The sequence below is a fragment of the Pseudochaenichthys georgianus genome, chromosome 7 (genome assembly GCF_902827115.2).
Source record: "Pseudochaenichthys georgianus chromosome 7, fPseGeo1.2, whole genome shotgun sequence".
NCBI classification, from domain to species: domain Eukaryota; kingdom Metazoa; phylum Chordata; class Actinopteri; order Perciformes; family Channichthyidae; genus Pseudochaenichthys; species Pseudochaenichthys georgianus.
In genome coordinates, this window is record NC_047509.1 from 13,430,510 (window position 1) to 13,447,221 (window position 16,712).

General features: G+C 39.9%; 4 protein-coding genes across 8 annotated transcripts in view; 2 read left to right on the forward strand and 2 right to left on the reverse strand.

The window, feature by feature from the left end:
* Window positions 1–421: 421 nt before the first annotated feature.
* LOC117449666 (protein disulfide isomerase CRELD1) lies at window positions 422–5,877 on the forward strand. Its single transcript, XM_034087459.2, has 11 exons — window positions 422–689; window positions 1,528–1,648; window positions 1,743–1,825; window positions 2,048–2,158; window positions 2,362–2,453; window positions 2,604–2,783; window positions 2,885–2,980; window positions 3,076–3,159; window positions 3,496–3,591; window positions 4,268–4,408; window positions 4,502–5,877. Exons 2-11 carry the CDS (start codon window positions 1,532–1,534, stop codon window positions 4,720–4,722), a joined length of 1,221 nt encoding a protein of 406 aa, XP_033943350.1. The 5' UTR covers window positions 422–689; window positions 1,528–1,531; the 3' UTR covers window positions 4,723–5,877.
* A 55-nt stretch (window positions 5,878–5,932) lies between these two features.
* Window positions 5,933–8,639, reverse strand: LOC117449404 (uncharacterized). The gene is made up of 6 exons (XM_034087066.2): window positions 8,359–8,639; window positions 8,117–8,253; window positions 7,902–8,029; window positions 7,723–7,782; window positions 7,410–7,599; window positions 5,933–7,260 (listed from the first exon to the last, which is right to left on the reverse strand). The coding sequence occupies exons 1-6, from the start codon at window positions 8,366–8,368 to the stop codon at window positions 7,150–7,152; spliced, it is 636 nt and encodes a 211-aa protein (XP_033942957.1). The 5' UTR covers window positions 8,369–8,639; the 3' UTR covers window positions 5,933–7,149.
* An 18-nt stretch (window positions 8,640–8,657) lies between these two features.
* Window positions 8,658–12,927, reverse strand: mbd4 (methyl-CpG binding domain protein 4). 3 transcript variants are annotated; one of them, XM_034087063.2, is made up of 8 exons: window positions 12,789–12,924; window positions 11,741–12,071; window positions 10,950–11,638; window positions 10,613–10,678; window positions 10,366–10,500; window positions 9,465–9,614; window positions 9,192–9,295; window positions 8,658–9,107 (listed from the first exon to the last, which is right to left on the reverse strand). In XM_034087063.2, the coding sequence occupies exons 2-8, from the start codon at window positions 11,914–11,916 to the stop codon at window positions 9,033–9,035; spliced, it is 1,395 nt and encodes a 464-aa protein (XP_033942954.1). In that variant the 5' UTR covers window positions 11,917–12,071; window positions 12,789–12,924; the 3' UTR covers window positions 8,658–9,032. The 3 variants fall into 3 exon arrangements, with proteins under 3 accessions (XP_033942954.1, XP_033942955.1, XP_033942956.1); XM_034087064.1 differs by lacking the exon at window positions 8,658–9,107 and having other exon boundaries at window positions 9,198–9,295; window positions 9,478–9,614; window positions 12,789–12,927; XM_034087065.1 differs by lacking the exon at window positions 8,658–9,107 and having other exon boundaries at window positions 9,204–9,295; window positions 9,503–9,614; window positions 12,789–12,927.
* An 81-nt stretch (window positions 12,928–13,008) lies between these two features.
* The window catches only part of ift122 (intraflagellar transport 122 homolog (Chlamydomonas)), a 28,765-nt gene continuing 25,061 nt past the window's right edge, over window positions 13,009–16,712 (forward strand). For 2 of the 3 annotated variants that reach the window (XM_034087059.1, XM_034087060.1), the window contains exons 1-8: window positions 13,016–13,102; window positions 14,375–14,441; window positions 14,532–14,616; window positions 14,709–14,787; window positions 14,881–14,957; window positions 15,074–15,140; window positions 15,224–15,370; window positions 15,846–15,921. In XM_034087059.1, coding sequence (XP_033942950.1) covers window positions 13,059–13,102; window positions 14,375–14,441; window positions 14,532–14,616; window positions 14,709–14,787; window positions 14,881–14,957; window positions 15,074–15,140; window positions 15,224–15,370; window positions 15,846–15,921 — 642 coding nt within the window. In that variant the 5' untranslated portion in view covers window positions 13,016–13,058. Of the gene's footprint in view, window positions 13,103–14,374; window positions 14,442–14,531; window positions 14,617–14,708; window positions 14,788–14,880; window positions 14,958–15,073; window positions 15,141–15,223; window positions 15,371–15,845; window positions 15,922–16,712 lie in introns of all 3 variants that reach the window. The other variant, XM_034087061.2, reaches the window with a different exon arrangement.

Here is a 16,712-nt window from a genome sequence, read left to right on the forward strand (position 1 = left end):
CATGGTGAGTCTGTTTCCAACACAAGGTATGGAATCAAAACAATGCAGTGAGACAAATACGTATCACATAATTGTAAACAAAAAGAAGAACATTTAAATAAATAGGCCAAGTAGGCCTACAGACATTATAAAAGATTAATTAATTTGACACCTGGGGATTTCTTCAGTTTGTTTATAATATTCTAACAACCTTTTTTTTAATTGTATGTAAGAGCAAGAAAGTTAAGCATTGAGAACATAAAAAAAGTAAGTTACAGGAAAATAATTCTGAACCTGAAAAGTTATTTTTATTAATAAAACATTTGCCCTAATAAATGGCTAAATAAACATAACGTGTGTGTACTTAGTATGACCTGACACTCAGTCAGTATAATATATGTTGACTGATTGGTGGATGAGTTAAATCCCAGCGGCTTTGGGCGGTGCCTCACCCCGTGTGGCTCAGCTGGAGAACAGTGGACCAGCTGGAGGCTGTTCATTCATCTATCCCGACCAGGGTTAGCCTCACACGAACCTGCATATCAGTGTTAGCTAGCTTACCATTTAGCTGGCTTACAAACAAACAAAATGGCACAGTTGAGTCAATAAAAGTGTCCGTCCAACATGTGAAAAATCTGCTGCATTGTGTGAACCAGCAGGGACTCAGACAATCATCAGCGCTGCGGAGGAAGTGGTGGCTATCCAATAAGGTAAGACGATGATAGCCAAAAGTAGCAGTTTGGCTAGCTAATATCAGAGTAACTGGAGTAAAGATCACTTAATCAGATACTTTTAGGTTTAAATATCGCGAGGAGAACGCAGTTGCTGAGTTTGATAGAGTTTAAAGAGACATCGGACGGATTAGCAGACAATAATAGATCATATTAGCTTAGGCTAGCAGCTAGCAATTGACCTTAGCCAGCTGCTCATTTTGTGTGGTGCTGATGCTGATGCTGAGCTAGCTAAGCTAACGCCTCACACCCGGAGGACAGCATCCCACGATGCTAACCGTGGTTTGGGAGTAAAAAAGAAAAGAAAAAACGACTTATCAACAGGCCACTCACTGAGCTACCTTGAGAGTTGCATTGTTTTTTGTTAAAATATCACCCAAATCTTAAAAACAACTTGCATAATAATTGTATATATTTGGCGTCAAAAAGTCAATTAAATACAGTACGGTAATATAGTGTAATCGAGTTAAAGTACAAAAAAAACCTACAGTTTAATAACAGCATCAGTCATCACTACTAAAATAAGTTCTAAACCTTTTAATTTGCTAAAGTAATGCTACATGTAGCAACATTATATAGTTTATTACATGGCTTTCTATTGGATTACTTTATAATTTATCCTATGGATGTTCTTGCCTCCTCGCTATACAGTAATATTTCGTAGCATACAGTTGATCCACATTCATGGTCTCAAGAGAAACATGATAAATAAAGCTAATCTGAAAGTAACAGGGCATTTAGGTTGATCATTGAAAAGTATGTAAATCTCCACATTTGCTATACATAACTGATTTTGTGTTGGTGTGTTTTTCTGAAGGATCATGTGGTGGGCCTGGCCGTTCCTGCCTGCTCTGGTGCTTCTCTCAGAGCTCTCTGTGGTGAGAGTCCAGACTGCGCCGTGCCAGACCTGCCGAAAACTCACAGAGAGTTTCATCAAGGTACTGTACAGCAGGAACTGTAATTCATGCTTGTCTCCATGAGCAAAGTTCTATTTTTCCGTATCCCTGAGTCTCAAAATGTCCCTATTTTCAGGGCTTGGAGATAACGGCCAACAAGAACTTTGGGGGTGGAAACACTGCCTGGGAGGAAGAAAAGCTGGCTAAATATGAACGCAGGTAAGACAAAGTGTTATTAAGAGTCTCACTTACATTGTATTGAGTTACTTCTATCCATGGTAATTATCAAAGTCAGTCAGTACTTGCTGAGTGTAATGAATCTGAATCTCAGTGGACAAGAGTAAGGCTCCATCAGTCTTTAGGGGGTGAGACAGTAAATGATCTTTTAATCTACTTATCTTCTCTTGTGTTACATCTCCAGTTGTTGGTCTTTTGTTTCAGTGAGACTCGCCTCCTTGAGATAGTAGAAGCTGCTTGTGAAAAAGCAGATTTTGAATGTAACCAGCTCCTGGAGCAGATAGAGGACCAAGTGGAGACATGGTGGTTCCACAGGTAAATGTAAAATATGTGTTAGGTAGTATGATTGAAAAAACAAACATTCCGAGGTACACCAAGAAAAATGATTTGATGATTAATTACTTTTCGTTGTTTAAATATTCAATTTCGTTCCCTCTCCATAAATGACAAAGACGAACAAGACATTTTACCATTCTCTATTTTAACTTCATGACTGACATGATGTGTGTGTCCTGTAGGCAGCAGGAGGCACCGGACCTGTCTGAGTGGCTGTGCATAGAGGAGCTGAGACTCTGCTGTCCACCTGGACGCTTTGGACCTGACTGCAAAGGTGTGATATTTAAATAGAAGCTTCCTGATATGAGTGTTGATAACTTAACCATCAAGAGTGATTAAGACTTCATAATGATGCAAAATCCACAGGCTAACTCAGAGCTTTGGTTTTTAAGAATACCTCTAATAGGATATTTGTCCGACACAGAATGTCTGTCCAGCCCTGACGGTGTGTGTGGAGGTCTGGGCCGCTGTGAGGGGGAGGGGACTCGCCTCGGAGATGGAGAGTGTGTCTGTGATCCCGGATACTCGGGCCATCTGTGCCAGAGTTGTGCGGATGGCTACTACAGGGAGAAAAGCTCCAACAACAGCATAGGAGCCTGTGCAGGTGCCCGAGATTCAGACAACTGTCTCTACGTACATTTAATTCAGTTTGAGGTCATCTTAAATTGACCTTTCCACTGTCTCCTCGTCTCTCACCCTTTGTAGCTTGCTACCACTCATGTAAGAAATGTGCAGGGCCACAGCACTTCCAATGCCTCGATTGCAAACCCGGCTGGATCCTTCATGACAACAAGTGCGTGGGTGAGTTTGGCTTTAGCTGTCCTGTGGTAGCATTTCATCCACTCTTGTGCTAGTTTTCTGGATGTGTTGTTTGACTGCCCTTGTTTGTCTCTTAGACATTGACGAGTGTGGAACAGAGCTGGCTCGTTGTCCTTCTAACACCTACTGTCACAACACAGAGGGAGCATACGAGTGCAGAGGTACGATCAGTTGACATTTTGGTTGCTTTTGACAGTATACTAGTTTTTGTATGTAGATATATAGGTTTTCTGAAGCTAGTTTGATTTTTGATTATTTTTTATAATAGTCAGGTTTTCAGTTACATTTGCAAGAAATTGTAGAAATTAAATTGTAAAATACTGTGATTAATCAATAACTTAATACGATTATTTTTTGTATTGATTTAATCTTTATTTTTTTAATAATTTATTTGTAAACAATTTATACTGTGTGACAAATTCAGTTATTTATACAATAAAGCACTTAATACCCTAAAGTTTGGTGTGATGTTGACCACTCTGTTTTGTCGCATCCAGGCTGCGACCAGGCATGTGTTGGCTGCATGGGAAGTGGACCTGCCCGCTGTAAGAAATGTTCCCGTGGCTACAAGTTGAAAGGAGCAAAGTGTCTTGGTAAGAATATACCGCTTTTCTATTTTATCTCTGTGTCACACCTTTGTACTGCGGGAGTCCACTGTATTTGATTAGACTCAGACAAAATATGCCCCAAATCACTGTGTATAAAAAGTGACTTTAAACGTGATGCGCACCAAGCTCGTGTCTAGATGGTTAACCTCAATTTGCAAAACTCATAACTTGACGGTTAATGTTTAGGTTAGGTCGTCAGCAAAAAGTCTTAATAGCTTTTTTTCATTTTGGAAATCGAACACAGCTGACCAAGCTGGATGTGCAACAAGAGGGCTGGAGGATTAAACAAATTAAAACGCTGCTCACATCAAGACAGGACATTTCACCTGGCGCTTGTCATCAATAATAAACATCGGTACATTTTTATAATTTTGTTAAGTTCCACTGTATTTAGATATCTATGTTTATAGACTAAAACATTGCTGCCGTATTTATGCCTTATTGAAATTATGTTTTTTGTTGATGGATCAGCTACAATGTTAGCGTAGCCCAGCATCATGATGTAGTCATTTGGACAACCTTTTGATTTTTAATTACAATTAAATCACCATAAAATCTTTTTTATAGGTTCACATACCGCTGTAGTAAACAAAATAGCCATCATAGTTCACACAAATGATGTCAAAAGTAACAGAGAACTGGCTTTCTTTTCTTCTCACAGATATCAATGAATGTAGTGATCGTGCAATAGCATGCCCAGGACTCAATGAGGCCTGTATCAATGAGGAGGGGTCCTTCCACTGTGACTGTGCTGATGGATTCATTCGAAGAGACAGCATATGTGTTGAGAACAAGCCTCCAGGTAAGCAGCCGCACCACTATATGTCCAAACACATATATTGCTGACGGCTTCTCAGATCTGTTGGTAACCTTTCTTTATCCTCCTCCTCCTCAGCTGGCCCAGAGAAGGGGCTGTTTGACGACATGACAGACGATGAAGTCCTCGTGCTGCAGCAGATGTTCTTTGGCGTTGTTATTTGTGCCATAGCTACGCTCGCTGCTAAGGGTGACATGGTTTTTACGGCCATTTTCATCGGAGGTGTAGCTGCCATGGCCGGATACTGGCTGACAGAAAAGGGAGACCTAATGCTGGATGGATTTATGAAGGGACGCTAGACTTTCCGGAGCCTCGATGTTAGAAAGGACACCGGAATACCAGCCAGGTCAGGTGAATAAGACTCAACCGGGGGGCAGGCAAGTATCCCTGCAATGCTAACCTTTCAGGGATTTACTTTGGGAGTTACTTGAAAGGACTTGGTTTCATTTATGTTTATGAATAGGATAATGCAAGAAAAAGGGAGAACTTGAAGGCTATCAAGCCATTAATCTTGGAAGAGGAATGACAAAGCAACACTGCACTGATATAAAGGAGATGAACTTAGTCCCCTAACTCAACTCTGTTGGGAACAAGGGTGACATGAAGACAACTAATGATTGTTAAAATCTGTTATGCATTTGGATGTCTCATGCCTCAACTTTGAAATGATGTCGTTTTTTCTTCCACACTATCGAAACCTCCAGTCATCATGTCCATCATGTTTTTTATTATCTCAAAGCTGTAAAGCAGAGGGTTTCCCATGGGCTGACTGTGAGTTTTATCAGGTTACTGCAGCACCCAAGCTACTTGCAATAGGCAGAGGTTAGATAAGGGAAATGTTAGGAATTTACTTTATCGCCCAAAAAGGAGAGTTCATTGAAACCCTGGGATGTTTCCATTATGAGCTCATGGTTTGTTTATGTTCACAGAACTTTACCTCTTTACCTGCTGAATGATTCTTTTTAGTTATAATGCATGAAAATAGGGTTTGAAATGAAAGGTACTACACTGTATGCATTATTTTATTGTCTTACTTTGGCATGGAAGACTGACTTCACCAGCTGCTGGATCACCAACACTACTGCTATCGACCATTTAATGAGTGTGTGAAGGAATGTGCTTTAGGTACCTACAGTACCAACTATGGATCTGGATGACTAAAGCCATTTTCTGTTGCCTTTTATTTATTTTGAAAGCAATATTTATATATTTAAAGATTTGTGTTTAGTCGTTACATTTCATGTGTATTTGTGTGTTTATTCTCAATACATTTTTATTTTCATCTGTTCAGTTGTGATTGTAGCAGATATAGTAGCATCATGTTCGAAGGCCACAGAGTGTCACTTCTTACCCAACCATCTCCTCTGTCCTTGGTTTTCTTCATGTGGAAACTGTTCCACAGTCATTATTTGTCATATATGTTTGCTTTACAATAAAAAGTCTGTCACACTTTATGTTTTTATTCAAATGTTTTATTTAACTTGATCAGGCTTCCTCAGCTCTTTAAACCACATGTGTCAAACTCAAGGCCCGGGGGCCAAATCAGGCCCGTGCTGGATTTAATTTCGGCCCGCAGGATAATTTTTAATTACTATTAGATCTGGCCCGCCGGTATATTGCACGCACACCTTCACTCCATCCTGAGGATTTCCTCAGCTCAGACCCTGACCCCAAACATTGATGAACTTGCACCCAAGATGAGATGCCAAGTATCTGGCTTGAACTAGCATCACAGAGCAGCAAATTGATTTTCTTGAGACAACAGGGCATGTTTCATTTTTTCTTTGAGGGAAATCGTTTTTTTGAAGCTGTTGTTGGCCTGTGGAAAAATGTAATCATAAGAAATGACTCTGTAAAAGCAGCAGATAGAGCCATAAGAAATGAATGCAACTGATTATTTAATGTTGCTTTTATAGGCAATCATTTAAGCTTTGTTAGTTCCAGGTTTAATATGTGCAATAAGTTCACTTCAATACGTTTTTCTATAAACATTGAACCAGTCCGGCCCTCGACTAGCACCGATTTTTTATTTTTGGCCCACTGTATTTGAGTTTGACACCCCTGCTTTAAACCGAATGAGTAACAACATTCAAACTTGTGGACTTCGATGTTCTGCTATTGCATGTGGCATTGTAAATGATAGCAGATGCAGGAAGTCATTTACTGAGAGAACCCTGTAAAGGGGAACTCCACCTATTTTACAATCAGTCTTTTAGCAGGTTTTGGGAAGAAATACTCCATAAACAGTGTGTGGGAAAAAAAGCAGTTTGAAATATTTGGTGACTCCAGATGGAGCTGTTTGACTAGGGCTGTTGAATCCGTAGAGTCTAGTAAGCTTGTTAGTGGTTGGATTGCATTGTGGGTATTGTAGGCATTATCAGTTTTGATTCTTAAAAATAACAACCCAACTGCCCATCGTCAGTCTGATAATGATAAGTCTTTTTACTGCCTTTTACTTTATCGGAACCAACAGCTGTAAATAACACAACATTAATAAAGTAAGAGACAAATCATCATTCTTATACATTCAAATAATGCTTAAGATTTTCATTTGGTTCTCCTTTGTTTCGAAAAATCCTAAGGCCCTTTTATATACCACAGCTATACCACAGCTCTAATTGCACGTACAATATATGTTGCATCCCAGTTTCATCTGAATCTCATGCATGCCCAAACACTGCTGCGAGGCCAGCCTGAAGTTTTGACTCTGGATGTTGAAGTTTGACCTATTTCAGTGTTCCATTCCAGTTAATGGGGTTGAGGCAGAGCATCTCTCTCTCCTTTAGGGTCTCCTGGGAGCGTGTTAGTGCTCTGTCCCTCCAGCTCTGCTCCATTAGCTGCACACACACCAGAGACACACAGGGGAAACAACTCAAACACTTCCTATATTGTTGTAACCTGAGCAGATGCACCATGTTAAAGCATTATCATTACACTGTGAAGGCATTAGCAGTGGATACATAATGTATGTCGTGTTGGACTGTACCCTCTTGTTCTCATCTCTGTAGGCTGTCATTGCTTTGCTGTGCTGGATCCTTAGCTCTCTTTCACCGGACAGTGCGAGGCGGTCCACTTCCCGTAGATTCTCGGCTTCCTTCACTTTACTGGCCACATGTAGCTTCAGTGATATGCATTTCTCCTCCATCTGCCTCTTTAAATGCTCTAACAACTCTTTCCTAAAGGAACAAATAATTGATTTTCTATGTCAACACTGAATTTTCATATCCAGTATGTAATGTTTAGAAGATTTTAGAGGATAAGAGAAGGAGACTCAACAGTTCAGAAGTGTTTAATTGTACCTGTACTCGTCTCTCTCACTGCTGGATCCATAACAAGGTTTTCTCCACACTTGATGATACCTGAAACATCAACTACATGTCAGTGACTTTTGACCTCAGCTCTTCTAAAAGGTCGCTAAGGCATTAGTGATTTTCAGTTTGAATAAAATGGTAATGGGGAATTGTTCAGATGCTCCTACCTCTGGTGCTCTCTCCTCTGCATTATCAGTGTCCTCTGGTGGTTGTGGTGGTGAACAGCTGGTGTCTCCAGGCTGACGATGCGTTTGTGAACCAAAGGTGGATGTAAAGGGTTCAGTCTTGGGATACTCTAGAAAGCAGATTTATTAACTTTTAGTTTTTCTTAGCTCAAACACTTTATTCCATTGAGACAGTCAGACAATAAATCTCTGCTCACCTGACTGCTTGCCCAGAGCCGGGCAGAGTTTGAGATGCTGGGAAATGTAGTTTGGGTGACCACCAGACAGCGACTCTGCCGGACAGGAAGTGTGTCTTGAGGTATACACACTGGGGTGGAAGCTATGGAGATAGCTGCTGTGGTGATGAAGGTTTAGAAAAACAAAATCACAGCACATGTTTAAGATTTTACTAGCCACACTAAAATAGACAACAAATAGAAAAATGGTTTTGTTTCCTTACGTAGTCTCATTTTGTAGTTCAAGCTGTTTCTTCTGTTCCTCTACCAGAGAACTTTGTGTAGAATGAAAATTCTCAATGTGTTAAAAAACCTGAACAATTAAATAGTTTTCTTAAACCAGCACATTATGATTTCTGGTAAATCATAACACAAATTGAAATATAGCAAATTAGTGCAGCGGCACTAGTTAGAGATTAACTGTGACATGCCTGTGCATTCACTGAGTGTTTTGCGGTGGCAACAGTTGCCTTGGGAATCAGGTTACCCCCCCCCCCCCGTCATAAAGAAATCTGCTGCGTAGACTGTAAGGACATGCATCAGTGCACTCAAAAAGAAAGATTATTAGACTGTGACAGTAGATGAACCAGATACAGCCGGAAGATGTCTCCTGATCTCATCTATATAAAGACATGGAACAACATAACCAGTCTGGTGACTGAGTGAGTAATGCACTCATGACTCATTTCAACTTTTAAACTACTTAAAACATTTTATTACACGTTAAGTAAAACTTTTTAAAAGTACGGAGACATTTCAGTGCATAATTATAGAGACATTCAGGTATAACAATGCAAGTTCATCATAATACTAATCTTGAAATGGTTTATGTGATGTAACTGATTTTCATGCTTGTTTCCACAGCAAATCTTCTTTGCAGTTCTTCATATTTTGGATTTCAGATTCCAAGTCTTTCATGGTTCTCCCATAGCCAGTCGTGATATTTGTTCAGCATGTGATCTTCAGGTTTCACCTTTGACATACAAATAGGATTAAATGTCACATTTGGCATTAATGAACATTATAAAACAAACAAAAACGTTTGGATTTAACTGACCACTCTCCACTCGTCCACACAGAAGATCCTATAGGAGTCGTTGCCGTACTTCCCAATACCGTACAACTCAATGGGGTAACGCCACTGTTTAGTTAGATACTCATCTACACAGGAGAAAATGGATTGTGAGGTATTTCTGCCAACTAGTATTGTATCATAGCTAAACCATACAAATCTACAGGAACAACATATTATTACTTCAATATTACTGAAATAACTGAGCACAAAACTGGAAGCTGTTATCCATCATGTATAAAAGAGCAGCACATGCACCTGAGAAGCGTACGAGTGTTTTTGCTCTGAGCTCATACAGGCCTAGTGGCTTCATTAGTTCAGACAGGGGCTTCCAGTCGGCCTCCCGGGTCACCTCTGCAGACAGGTAACGTTCAAAGAACTGCCACAGCACTGGTATGGCCATCTTGCCTGAAGAATTAAAAAAAAGGATGAGGAATTTTAGACTGAATTCCTGGTTGATACAATACTGTTGCAATTAGGGATGCATATCGTTGGCTTTTTTACGATACCGATACCGACCGATACCGACCGATAACGATACTCGACCGATACATATTGTGATACTTTCATGTTGCATAAGGGAAAAATTGAAGCGCTTTATGATATAGTTAACATGTCAAATGAATATTACAATTAATTGTGGGACTTCAACCTTTTAGTACTGAACAAACAATGAAAAACACGTTTGACAACACAGGCTTGAAGACTGTACATTCCTGTACTCTGATTTTATGTGACAGTAGCAAATGTTTTGAGAGGTTGGATGTGTTGCTGCCTTTCCCAGAAATAAACTTCTTGCAGTGGTTACAGACCCCACCATTCAGACTGGCAGTCATATGCAGCCACAATTTAGATGTTCGTGCCGACATTGAGCTAATGAAAAAACGAAAGCTAACCGAAAGGCTCAGACGTTCGGGAGGAAGGTGAAGGGCGTTGCTTGGCAATCAAGCCAATCACCGAAGCCGTTGCAAGACGCGCAATCTGATTGGCTGGCGGTTTGGGTGTGAGTTTAAGGATATTACGCCTCACTTTATATATTAAAAAACCGGATCTGATTTCGGTATGGTATACCGTAGCCGCCAGTAACCGGTATTTCGGTAATACCGGGAACCGGTATGCACCCCTAGTTGCAATGCAATGTGTGTATGTTGGAGCTTACCACTCGTCTTATTCAGAAAAATGGTGGCCACCAAAAGCTTCCAGTGGTCGTGGAAAAGTGTTTCCTGTATGAGGTTGTAGGGTGAGCGGGGCGGTGTCCACTTCTTGAAGGCCTTCCTCCTGGGGGGGCTAAGGTCTGTGTATGGACAGTGTACATATCTTCTTAAATGTTAAGGTATACTTAATGTATCGTATACAAGTATACACAAACTTTCATTTTGCTTCTTTTATAAACAATTTAACATTACCATCACTGGGGTGTTTCCTTTTAAAATAAGGGCTTGTTTTGCGTTTGTCTTCCCCGCACTTGGACCCTAGGCAAACAGGAAACATGTATGTATATATTATTTTTAAAAACATATTTGTTATGATCTATACTGTCAGACTTCTTCATCAAGACATATATTTCAAATACTTGGTGGGAACTCAAATGAATCACACTACTCATTTGTGCATTTTTGTTTGAGGCCCTCTGTTTTAACTGATCATACATGCTAGAATTTAAAAAAGTTAAAAGAAAAATAACACTTAAAACACTTAAACTGCTACCTTTGCACACTGTCAGACATTGCAGATCATACTTACTATTCTGGGAATCTCTCACTGGTGTGCAGCTCCCACCAGTGGTGTCAGGTAACAACACCTCCTCTTTCTCTTCCTCTTCCTCATCCTCAGCATCTGCCTCCAGATCAGAATTAGATTTGTTGGCACCTTTGCTGTGAATCTGCAGCTCATCTCTGCCTCGTTCATCCTCACCCTCATTCTCACTCTCAGTGGCAGGTTCAACATTCAGTTTGGGAGCAGAAGGCCTCGAGTCTGCTTCTTCGTCCTTGCTAACAATGAGAGTGTGTTGTTGGTTACTGGGAGGATCCAGTCGGAGTAGCTTCTCTCTCAGCTGACCTGACCTCTGAGGGCTCTTCTGCAGTTTGACATCATCCTCTTTGGTTAAAGGTGCTTTTATGAAGCTCTTCACACATGCACTTTTTACTTTTCTGTCTTTAGTTTTACTTCTGAGGGAGGAAGAGGCTTTTTTAGATTTATTAGGGGGTGGATCCAGTATTTCTGTTGCATCTTTTTTTGTCTCCTGCGGTGCACCTGCATTTCTTTTCTTTCTTCTCTTCTGTTTCACTTGAGAGGGGAGTAATTGCGAAGGGGTGAGAGCATCGTCCTTGGGTGCAGTGAAATCAAAGAGGTCTATTTCTAGGTTCCCTTCTCCATTTTTTATGAGGAAAGCATGCAGGGATGCTCTCGACCGAAACCTCTGCCCTTGGGGACTGACACAACAGAGGGAAACATAACATTACACACTCAGCGAACTGATCGGAAAAACACTTATTCATGATTCACGGTATGTTTAAAAGAAAACGATGACACACCTTGTAATGTAGATGTCCATTTTGCCGGCTGTCTTGCCTGCTTTACGCTGCCTAACCTCTCTGATCCAGCCAGGGGGCAATGTGGAAGTGTGGCATGAGTCATCCTTGTCATTATGACTTTGGTTATTTATGTCTCCACCGGTTTCCAGCTGGAACTCACAGCCAGTATGCATCATGGTAGGTATATTACTGTTGTTATTGAGCCCGGTTGATAGAGTGTTGGATTCTGATGTTGTATACTCTGTTGAAGCTTACGGCCTTCAGCTCATTGTCCGACTTTTTACTCCCGCATCAGCAGTCATTCCTGGTCTGTGTCTTCTTCACCTTACATCTAGAGATAGACATACGAATTAAATCCTCCTGACAGAAAGGGGTTATACATTGAGATGGCAGCAGAAAGGAAGGACCTCCTGTTTTGTCCTTGTCATAGCGAAGCTGAAATAGTCTCTTAGTAAAAGTGCTTCACAGTTGGATCGAGGGGTTGTTAAAGTGTGTGGTGTTTTCCATTAGGCACAATAGTTAGAGTAGTATCCTCTTTCCGGTTCCAGGAACAGATGATGACACAGGCCCATCATATTGCCATAAAAGGAAAAATGTTTTCTAAAGGCTGGTAAAAGATCTGAAACATATAGTTACACATTTCAAATGACCTGGATTTCCTCGGTAAGTAGAGTCCTCTATTTATTTACCTGTAGGTAGCCTATTATTACAGTAACACATTGATGAAATCCATGTATTATACTACAGTACATAGAATAGATACTAGATATACTACTGTCCCCGGTAGGGTTTTTACAACATCTGACTTTTTTCCATTCAAATGTATATTGTGAACAATCTGTCATATAAATGAATCTTTAAATGGTATGGATAATTAGGACACATACCTTTACAAATTAGTTGGTGCAGATCAAATAATACATGAGTAACTAAGAGAAATGCAAAGTGTTAAAACGGTCCCCAGTGTCACATAAAGTGCATGTATGGCCATGTATATCACTGAGCATCACATGTTCATATAATAAGCAGCAACACAAGTGTAACTTACCTGGAAGTACTTTGATTCTCACAAAAATGAAGCCCCTCTCTATACGGTATATATACGGTATATGCATGTGGAAGAGTCACTGTTGTCTTGCCTCATACTCTCCGATGTCAACAACATTAGACTCCTCCAAAGACTTGCCCCGCACACAGGAAGTTAGCGCGCGGATCCGAGTCTGCGCAGTAAGAGCGACTCATCAGAACTGTTTGGTATGAAAAACCAACCTGTTGATACTAAACCCATCGCTGATTTGTTTGCTTTTTAAAGGTGGAAATGAGAGCCGTTCTAGCGTGGAAAGAGACAATTCGTGAACAGTGGTGAGAGCGTTGATGTTCTTTCTTGTTGTGATTACGTTGTCAACCTGGGCCGGATGCTGGGATGTAACGCTAGGTCGTTAGCAACGGCGGTTGCTATGTAAACTAGTGTTAGCCAGCTAGCATTAGCCCACAGCTATTTCATGTTCGTTTACTCTTGGTAGAGACCCTTACGCTGGTTTATGGTTATTGTATCTTAGTAGTAAGGCAACATGTGTTCTATCAATAGTGTAGCATGTCGGCTTTATTGTGTCGCACGATATAACGTTAAGTCAGAGCTAATGTTAAGCTAACAGTTACTTAGCTCTAGGTCTTATTTCTGCACATCATTGCTTGCTGTGCATGACATAACGTTACATTTTCATTTGTGCTATTCTCAAATAGCATACATGCTATGTTACCACTCTGAATTGAAGATAATGTGCAGGTGTGAAGGTAATTAGCAGAGGTGGAAGAAATACTCAGACATTCTCTTAGGTGAAAGTACCATTACTACAGTATAAACATACTCTAAGTAAAAGTCCTTAATTTAAAAATGTACCCAAGTAAAAGTACAAATGTATTGGCATCAAAAGTACAAAAAGTAAAATGGTGTTATTGTATTATAATTATGAATGCATTAATGTCAATGTTGCACTTGGTAGAGGTTGGTTTATTTGGGTTGTATTACTTTATATAACTGTTAGGTAGCCAATCCTATAATAAAACATGATTGTGTTTATTTTGTATTCTGCATTAGTTATGTTAATCTACAAAGTAGCTAGTAACTAAAGCTCTGAAATAAATGTAGTGGAGAAAACACTTTAAGTAAAAGGCCTCCAAGTTGTAGTAAAGCAAAAGTGTAAAGTAGCATAAAGTGAAAAAACTCAACTGAAGTACAAGAACCTCATATTTGTGCTTGAGTACAGAAGTGGAGTAAATGTACTGAGTTACTCTCCACCACTGTGTATTTGGATTTAAAAGTTAGCTTGACTTTCTTTAGGAAAGCATTTCTGATATATTCTTAATTTTGCAGTTTACGACACGTTAGTGGACCTTGTAATGAGATTCTTTCCCCTTTTTATTTGTATTTAGCTATTTCCAAGGTAAACATTGGACCTTAAAAGTAATTTACATTATTGATAAATCTGTCAGTTACTTTTAAAATAAATACATATTAACACTTTGTTTATGAAAAAGGTTTTTTTCAACAAAACATACTAAAAAAACGGTTCTATGAATTGTTCAAACTATTTAATACAAAAAAACAACGAATCAATGTATTTTGTTTTGCAGTGTATATGACCTTGCCTTTAAGCCAGATGGTACCCAACTCATCATTGCCGCGGGGCTTCGTGTCCTGGTAAGACGTTCATGTTTTCTTTGGACAAGGCACATATTCACAGAAAACATGCAATATTATAACAATAAATGTATTGCACTTTTATTGCAGGTTTATGATGTGGCAGATGGAGCTATAATCCAGCCTTTAAAAGGACACAAAGACATCGTGTACTGTGTGGCCTATGCTAAAGATGGTACTCCACTGGCTTTTTTCCACTTGTACACTACATTTGTATTTCTTATCAGTCATTATTGTTATCTTACTAACTACTGCGTTCTTCTGCAGGGAAGAGGTTTGCTTCAGGGTCAGCAGACAAAAGCATCATTATCTGGACCTCGAAACTGGAGGGTATTTTAAAATATACGTAAGTGTGACTTTTACACATCAATGTCGTTTCATGCATCCTCTGCATTGTGTATTACTACATATTCTTTTCCTTTCATGCTCTTTTCTGCAGTCACAATGACTCTATCCAGTGCGTTGCCTACAACCCTGTCACTCACCAACTTGCCTCCTGCTCTTCTGGTGACTTCGGTGAGTGTTTGAGCCTTTACTGTACTTTAATATGTCATGCTTACTATTCTATAAACCGAAAAATATTTTCCCCCATGGAGCGCTGGAAATCAGGGTACCTTATTTTATATTTTCAGGTCTATGGTCCCCCGAACAAAAATCTGTGAACAAACATAAAGTTAGCAGCAAAATAACATGTTGTGGGTAAGTAAAGTCCCTTGTTTGAACAATACATCGGTACACTTGAATGGGACACTTGAATATTGAATGATTTAATTTGATTAAAGGTGGACTAACGACGGACAGTACCTTGCCCTTGGCATGATGAATGGAGTGGTGAGCATTCGGAACAAGAATGGAGAGGAGAAGGTCAAGATAGAGCGCCCAGGAGGCTCCTCTTCTCCTATCTGGTCCATAGCCTGGAACCCCTCCAAGTTAGTCTTACTTAGTTCTTGCACATGCAATTGTACAATAAAGAGCATGTTTTTTTATCTTCACCAATGTATTTCAACAATGTAATGTCTCACACTGCCACACACGTTTACACTGTCCTTCTATATCCCAACATGTATAAAGGAATGTGTTCTGTTGAGAGTCAATAGCTTGTGTGGGGCCTGCAGGTGGCAGTGGTTAACCAGGGAGTATTGGAACTGTTTCGGTGAGGGAGAGGATTATATGTGTGTATATACTATGACAATATAAATGATAAATACAATGTCATGAAATGCAATTACAAATGTTGTTAATATCCAATTCTTTGGGGAAGGGCTTGACTATGCATCCATCAGTTGAAGGGTAGCCTCTGCTTTTTTTTTTAACAGCGTTATCATTTTCTAACCAAAGCCCCGTCTGTACAGTATGTTGACAAGAGTACTTATTTCTAAACCCATTTTTGTTGTGTTTTCACAGGGATGAGCACAATGACATTCTGGCGGTGGCAGACTGGGGTCAGAAGCTGTCCTTTTATCAGCTCAGTGGAAAGCAGGTGAATACCAAAGGTCTATGGAATACAAATCCCAAATTCATGCATACAATGTACAGTTTGCTGAGTCTTCCCCGTGCCTACGTTCTAATACTGCAGGCTCTTTCTCCTCTGCCACTTCAAACCGTTGAAAAGGACTTTTAAATAAGTACATGTAGTCTCATTACCTTGCATGGGAACTACCATAAGATTTATAGCATTTTGAAACACTTAACTGCTGATTGTATGTCCCATCACTTGCTAAAGCATTAAGAAACAAGAATATGTGTTTTCAAAATATATATGGTATTTATATGGTATTGGAAACACTTAACTGACTTTAAGACCTGTGTTTCCTGTTGTAATCAGACTGTCAGGCTCTATTGAAACCATAACAGTACATTGGAAGTGATCCTGCTATGCTTTAATAGCCCCCTCGCTGTCCCTCCTTCCCCCTAAATTCCCTGTGGGCAGTACCGTAATTATAGACAAATATGCACTGTTCATTACTCTGCTGTTTTGCCTTAGCTCATATATTGTCATCGGCCTCTTTATCTATTTAAGTGAACATTCCATTTTTATTACAGCAACGGGAATTTGTTTGCAATGAAAGAAAATAACCATGGATTGTGGGCCAGCTTTTTTCCACAGTGAGGAGAAACAGATGCAGAGTTGGGACTCATGTGTTGTGCAAACAGACTTCAAACATTAATACAATAGACATTGTTTAAACCAGAGAAAAGCATTTGATCAAACACTCAAAGGGATGGTTGAAGAGTACTTTGATGTCTCTCAGCCGAGACGGTGGGCGGTGT

Coding starts and splice junctions, on each gene's coding strand:
- LOC117449666 (XM_034087459.2), top strand. CDS start 1,532: ATGTGGTGGGCCTGGCCGTTCCTGCCTGCTCTGGTGCTTCTCTCAGAG. Junction 2,159..2,361: donor GAGACATGGTGGTTCCACAG/GTAAATGTAAAA, acceptor TGTGTCCTGTAG/GCAGCAGGAGGCACCGGACC. Junction 3,160..3,495: donor GGGAGCATACGAGTGCAGAG/GTACGATCAGTT, acceptor TGTCGCATCCAG/GCTGCGACCAGGCATGTGTT.
- LOC117449404 (XM_034087066.2), bottom strand. Junction 8,030..8,116: donor GGCTCTGGGCAAGCAGTCAG/GTGAGCAGAGAT, acceptor TCTGCTTTCTAG/AGTATCCCAAGACTGAACCC. Junction 7,261..7,409: donor ACAGAGATGAGAACAAGAGG/GTACAGTCCAAC, acceptor GTGTGTGTGCAG/CTAATGGAGCAGAGCTGGAG.
- mbd4 (XM_034087063.2), bottom strand. CDS start 11,916: ATGATGCATACTGGCTGTGAGTTCCAGCTGGAAACCGGTGGAGACATA. Junction 11,639..11,740: donor ATGGACATCTACATTACAAG/GTGTGTCATCGT, acceptor CTGTTGTGTCAG/TCCCCAAGGGCAGAGGTTTC. Junction 10,679..10,949: donor AGTGAGAGATTCCCAGAATA/GTAAGTATGATC, acceptor CTGTTTGCCTAG/GGTCCAAGTGCGGGGAAGAC.